This window comes from Borostomias antarcticus (assembly GCF_949987555.1).
Source record: "Borostomias antarcticus genome assembly, chromosome: 1".
NCBI lineage: Eukaryota > Metazoa > Chordata > Actinopteri > Stomiiformes > Stomiidae > Borostomias > Borostomias antarcticus.
Genome location: NC_140234.1, coordinates 45,570,108 through 45,577,063, shown reverse-complemented (window position 1 = coordinate 45,577,063; position 6,956 = coordinate 45,570,108). Strand labels below are relative to the sequence as shown.

General features: G+C 48.7%; 1 protein-coding gene across 1 annotated transcript; it reads left to right on the top strand.

Moving 5' to 3' along the window:
• The first annotated feature begins 5,271 nt into the window (after positions 1-5,271).
• aamdc (adipogenesis associated, Mth938 domain containing) lies at positions 5,272-6,545 on the top strand. The gene is made up of 3 exons (XM_084442595.1): positions 5,272-5,709; positions 5,888-5,983; positions 6,123-6,545. The coding sequence occupies exons 1-3, from the start codon at positions 5,578-5,580 to the stop codon at positions 6,261-6,263; spliced, it is 369 nt and encodes a 122-aa protein (XP_084298721.1). The 5' UTR covers positions 5,272-5,577; the 3' UTR covers positions 6,264-6,545.
• The last annotated feature ends 411 nt before the right edge of the window (positions 6,546-6,956 follow it).

Genomic DNA, 6,956 nt, shown 5'->3' with positions numbered 1-6,956 from the left:
CTCAAGGCGTTCCGGTGGCTGCTCTTCCCCGGTACCCAAGGAGGGCAGTACTATACCAGCAGTGTCCCTGATCCCTCCCTGAGGGTTGCTGTCTGGTTCCATGAAGGGTGCTAGGTGATCCTGGTGAAGGACCACAATCTGAGAGCGGGTTTGCAGCCACACTCAGTAGGTCACTTCTGTGATCCTCTTCAGGACCAGGCCGGGTCCCTCCCAGTCACTGTCCAGCTTTGGTGATCGTCCTTTCCTCCGCTGTGGGTTGTATAGATACACATTTTCTCCTGGTTGGTACTCTCATCGGCTGGACCGGGTGTCGTAGGCTCTCTTCTGCCTTTCCCCTCTAGAGGCCATGTGCTCCCTAGCCAGTTGGTGAGTAGCTTCCATCCTCTCCTGCAGTGTGTAGGCATAGTCTCTCCCCGGGGACCCTTGCTCGCGCAAGCCCGGGCGTCTGCTAAGACAAGGCAGCGGGGGTGTAGCCGGTGGACTCCTGGGTTGCGGACCGGTAGGCCATGAGGACCAGGGGTAGGTGGCGTGCCCATGCCCACTCTTTCCATGGGTGCCTCCACCCTGTACCAGGGTCTGTCCAGCCCTTCCCACCCTTCTTCGTGTTGCAGGTGGGGCAGCTCTGGTAGCATTGCTGAACGTCTCGCCGGCATCTATCTCAGTAGAATCGCTCTTGTAGGATGGCGCAGGATCTTGGTGATGCCAAAGTGTCCAGCCTCAGGGGGCCCATGCCCAGCTGTTGCAGTGCCTCTGGAACGAAAAGTTGCCAGGTGAAGCTTCCCCATCTCGGCTCCTCCCCATCTCCAGGGGGAAGGTGCCAGGTGAAGCTTCCCCATCTCTGATATAGGCAGCCCTCGTGTAGCCTGAGGGAGTCCCATTGTCCCAGGAGGGCCTTGGTGGTGCTGGAATGAGGACCAGCCGCCTCTCGGCCTGGGGGTTCGTTGTGAGTCAGCCAGCGGACTAAAGGGCCTAAATGGGTATGCCGGTGTTGGAGCTCTCTGATTTTGGCTGTCATCACTTCGTCCAGCAGGGCGTGCTGTCCTCCAGGAGGGTGCGGGGTGACCTGGCAGACCCACTGTTGCTCTCGGTTCTCCATCTGGCTGCAGTGGCAGCAGGCCTGTTCTACGCAGGGGCTCCTGGAGAGGGTATCAGCATTGCTGTGCCTGCTGTCTCGGCGGTGCTCAATAGTGACGGTGAACCCCTGTAAGGCTTCGATCCATCGAGCCATCTGTCCCTCCGGGTCTTTGAAGTTGAGCAGCCAGTGGAGTGAAGCATGGTCTGTTCTCAGAAGTAAGGCTTTCCCATACAGGTGAGGCTTGAAATCTTTCACCGCCCATACGACCGCCAGCAGCTCCTTCCGGGTCACACAGTAGTTCCTCTCCCCTTTGTTGAGTGCTTCACTGTAGTAGGCCACCACCCGTTCTCCTGCTTCACTGGGCTGTGACAGGACCGCTCCCGCACCTCCCTCACTGGCGTCCGTGTCCAGGATAAAGGGTTGGCACTGGTGCCTCGGTCAGGGCCTTCCGTAGCGTCTGGAAGGAGCTTTCACAGGCCTCGCTACACTGGAACCACAATTCTTCTCCGTGAGCTGGTTGAGGGGACAGGCTTTGTCGGAGAAGGCAGGCACGAATCAGCGGTAGTAGACAGCCAGCCCCAGGAAACTTTTCACCTCTGTCCTGGAGGTGAGGGTGGGCCACTCTTGTCCTTTCTTGACCTTGGCGGGATCCATGGAGATTCCCTCGGGCCCCAAGATATGTCCCAGGAACTGCACCTCCCACCGCAGAAGGTTGCATTTCTTTGGGTTCAGCCGTAGGTTGGCCGCCTTGATGTGCTTTAGCAGCCGGAGATTGGAAATGGATCCCTTGAAGGTAGCCGCATGTACCAGCAGATCATCCAAGTACACCACACACTTGGAAAGGGGGATGGCAACACAGTCTTTACTGTTCAGCTTGCAGGGGACATGGAGGCTGGGGCCCAGGCCAACCCATCCAACAACTGGAGGATGGTGATGTAGTGGGGGTACTTCATGGGCCGGTCCATCCCCATCTAGGCCAGCCCTTGCTCATTTCCCGACACAGGGGTGGTTGTGGCTGATGCTTGGGGGGTGTTCTCTCATCTTGGCTGGTAGGGAGGTCTCTGTCGTGGTCAGTGGGAGCGGCTTCTGGCTTGTTCACATTCCCGTATTCGGTGCCCTGGCTGTCCACAACCCTAGCACAAGAGGGGCCCCTCTATCCGGGCTGCCTGCACAGGCCTGGGAGGTTGCTCTTCGCCCTCCTGTAGGGACCGTACTTGATGGCATGGGGCCAGGGTCATGGTAGCTGTTCCCTCTTCGGCTAGGATGGCCTCCACTTCCTCTGCAGTCCGCAAGGCTTCTTCAATCATGGCCGGCTTGGCGAGTCGCACTTGTTGCTGGAGGCGAAGGGGCTATAGGCTTCACAGGAAGTAGTCCAAGACGAGGCACTGCGTGGCCGACGTGGGCATGTCAGCGTATGCCCAGTTCACGAGGCGGCAGATGTCGGCTGCTAGGATCCCCAATTTCTCCTGGGTTCGCCTCTTCCTTGAGTGGAGCTGGTCTCGGAGGGTGATCAGCGACGAGTGATCGCCGAACTGCCGGCCCTGGGCATAGTCATTGTCTCCAGGGATATTATTTCCCTGTCTAGGTCTAGGAGCACCTGTCTGGCTTTCCCTTTAAGAGTTGCGGCTAGATTGAGGACTCGCTGGTTCTCTGTCCATCCTGACACATCAGAGATCTGTCTGATCTCCTCCCACGATGGTCTAGAAGTTCTGGGAGGTCCAGAAGGTCTGGGAGGTCCAGAAGGTCTGGGAGTTTCAGCCGGTCTGGTTGTGGCTGGAATTCTCCTTCGGAGGCCTGCAAAGGCAAGGCTTTTTCTGCCTCCCGGCTGTCTTGGCCGTTCCAATACGCCTTCCGACCTTCTGCATACTCAGAATCCTGAGTGGAAAATCCCAGGTTCACTCTTCACCTATCCGAGTATGCGCAATACTGCTCCCATCGTGAGGAGTACTTAAGTGCCGACCCAGTCTCTGCCACAATATTGATTCGCCCTCCGGCCTTCGGAGGTCTAACACAGGAGTCTGTCCCACTTCTGACACCATTGTACCGTTGACCAATGATGGACGCCTCAGACAGTTTAGGCATGACATAACATGTTTATTTCCGCTTAGCACATCAATAGGGTACATTCATTAGCATTCCCCTTCGCTAGCTTAGCTTGGCACCCCCTCTCTCTCACAGCCGGGACCCTTTCAAATGACAAAAGATGTTCATTCATGGTTGCTTTATCAAACTAGCTAACAACTGTTTCCTTAGACAATACCATTTCTGACACCACATCTTTTAACAAAATATAACGTTCGTAACAGTCCTTTTTTAGACTAGTATTTCTTGCCTGGAACATAGATCGAACTGCCTGCTAGGATCGAACTGCCTGCTAGGATATGTTTGTTAGCTACGGTGCAGTCCGCTAGCATAGAACCATTTTCACTCGCAGTACATATGTTTGTAAACTTCCGCTTGAACTTTGGGAGGTCGTGACTGAGTTTGGAGGCTACCATAGAAGAAGAAGAGCCGCTTCCGGTTCACAGGTCTACACAACAACAACAACAAGTCGAGAAGCCTAGGATTGCTTTGCGGCTGGTATTTAATAGACCTTTCCGACCTGTCAATCACGCGGAGAAGAATAATATAAACAATAAGGTTGCCTGATTTCTATATCTTAAGAGTGCACCGTTTGATGAAACTTTGATATCGGCCGTTGATCGTAAATAACCTTATAACATGGCTTATAATGCTAAATTTCTAACCTGTCCTTTAAAGCTTTTAGTAGGGGGCCCAGTAACCCTAACCCACAAACATAGTAGCAATAGTCAACAGCAGTGTACATATATAACAGACACATAACAAACATATAACAATAGAGACAATCCCAGTATTATGGTTTCATTATTACATTAGGTTTCAACATTAGTATAAATGAATAAAATAAATAAAATAAGAATAACATTGGAGAACAGGACGATATAAACAAGATTATTGATATAATCAGTGGATAGAAGTTGATAGAAGTTGTGTTTTCAGTTTTATGTTAAAGATGGAGATAGAATGTGACATTTTTTGACTCTCTTCAAGCTCATTCCAGATCTGTGGTCCTCTGTATACAATACTGAAACAGGTACATTATAACTTCCTTTTTTCCCCTGTGATTAGGGTCTTATTTCTGGTGCTATAGGTATGGTGAGGAAAGAAGACTGGAATGAGGTCACATAGTTTATGGTTTATGCAAGCATTCTGATAATGGTTGTAGTCAGCAAGCCTCAGCAGATTGTAGCGGTAGAGTGTTTTGGTTGGAGAGTTATATTCAGACCATGATATGGCACGTATGACTTTCTTTTGGAGAGTCTTTAGTTTTTGTAAATATGTTGGAAATGTGTTACACCATATGATATTACAGTAATGTAAGTGAGGCTCAAATAAAGTTGTATATAGTGAGAAGTGCAGAGTGTAAGGAAGTGTCTCAACTTAAAAAACAGAGCAGTATATTTAGACAGTTTCTTTGTTAAGGCATCGATATGACATTTAAAGTTCAGAAATTCATCAATGATGATCCCCAGGAATTTTGTAGAGCTGACTCTTTTTATACTCTGTCCATTTATGGTGAGACAGATTTGTTTGATGTCAGGTTTTTTATTGGAATGAAAGGCTATGTAATTTGTTTTGCTGACGTTAAGAGAGAGGTTGTTACACCTGAACCAGATATCTATTTTCACTAGCTCATTGTTTATGATTTGTTCAAATGTTGTTGGATCCATATGGGAAAAAAACAAGTTTGTGTCATCAGCAAATAATACTTGATGTAGTACAGATGTGGAGTTAACAATATAATTGATATATAAGATGAAGGGAAGCAGCCTTAAAATTAGCTCCGCTGTAACTCTGAGAGAGTTATGAGTGTGTGCAAATAAGCCTAGCCTATTGGCTCATTTTAAGACAGTATTGATTTTTGTTAAACATGATGGGCTTATGCAATGTTATTTAAACATATTTTTGCTACATAAAAAAAAACATTTATTAATTTATTTTAAACACTTTTCCAAGGACCCCCTGTAATTATGCCAGGGACCACAAGGGGTCCATGGACCCCTGGTTGAGAAACTGCCCTACATAGTAAAGCTGTCCTACCGAGGAAGTAAAATCCCACCCACCCCGGCAACACTGGTTTCAGAAACCAGGGTACCTAATGACGTAGTCGGAACAGAAGCTTGTTTGTTGTTTACTTCGAGATCATAGGTAACACGCAGTTGGTTTTACAACGCGTCTCCGTTGATATTTAAACATAAATAAAAACTAATTTGGTGTTGCGACCAACTATCTTTGTTACTGTTCTACTGCAATTGTCATAACGTGCTCACAGTAGCTGTGTATCCAATACTGCGTGTATCCGTGTGGAGCTTCCATGTTTTATGCTCCTTTGCTGCAAACAAATTGCCCTCTGAGGACAATTAAAATTGACACTTGCCCAGCAACGTGTGATCTTTTGCAGAGTTGCCCGCGCCAGACTGATGTCGTCGCCAGAGATAGCGTCCCTCTCCTGGGGCCATATGAAGGTAAAAGGCTGCTCCTCCGCTTACAAGGACTGCAAGGTCTGGCCCGGGGGTAGCCGCGCATGGGACTGGCGAGAGACCGGGACTGACGTGAGTAGATTAAGTTGGAACATCTGAGAGAGGGAAGCAAGCAACCATATGTTCGAGGAGTAACTCAATTATTTACCTTAGGGTAACGTAGAATGTAGTACGTATTAGGCGTTTTAAGTATATTAATCATGAACTCATTCCAGTCCTAATTGCAGGTGTTGTCTGTAATTCTCACCAGCATTACCCTGGGGTTCAGCCTGCTGACCTGGAGGAGGTGTTGAAGAAGGGAGTGGACACCCTAGTCATCGGCAGGGGCATGAGTGAAGCGCTGCAGGTATCTCCATCCCCTTGTGTGCCTCGCTGGGGCTACCTCCACCACCTTGTCTCCCACCACCCCAACCCCTCATGACTACCCCTGAAACGACCATTATTATTGGCAGGTTCCATCCTTTCATCTTTCCCTTCTCTCCCAGGTCCCGTCCCCCACCCTGGACTTCGTGAGGAAGAAGGGGGTGGAGGTGAGAGTGCTCCAGACGGAGAAGGCCGTTGCGGAATACAATCGGCTGGTTGGCCAGGGCGCCAAGGTGGGTGGGGTGTTCCACTCCACCTGCTGATGTCACTCCAGCCAGGCTGTTCCTCACCTGTGCCAAACAACCAACAATGGCCTCCACACTACTGCAGTTTACAAGAAGCAACAAGCCTGTAGTCCCAAATATGTAAATTAGGTTGGAGATTTGGTTCTTGAAAATAAATGTTGTCCTTCTCACCCTTGATTATGGTGTTAAAGCAGGTAGATTTAAAGATGAATAGAATGTCAGGAAATCGGACAGTACGTTAATATTATTACGACAATGCCCCCCCCCCCCCCAATTTGCCCCACTCCAAATAAATGTCATATTTTGGGTCACATGGCTTTATTCTATACCAAAATGTTATTGTCTGTAACAAATTAGTATAAAACAAGTGTCAAAATCAACTACTGTACTCTTACACAGGACATCATGTAAGTCATGACTCATTATGAGTTGCACTGTTACAGCTGAACAAAGACATTTCAACTCGAACACAAATCAGTCTCATAGGCAGTGCAAAATGTGCACTGTGGCCTGGCCCCTGAAATGTTATTTGCTTTGTAACATATGTTCACTATTCATTACAACGGGTAGGAAAACACAGACAATCTAGGAGTTTATATTAAATCAAAGTTTATTTTCAATCAGAAACTATTTTCAATCAAAGGAATTTCTCTTGGAGCAGAGGAAAAGCTTCATCGTGCTTCATCGTCCTCACTCTCGGCGGCGGTGCTG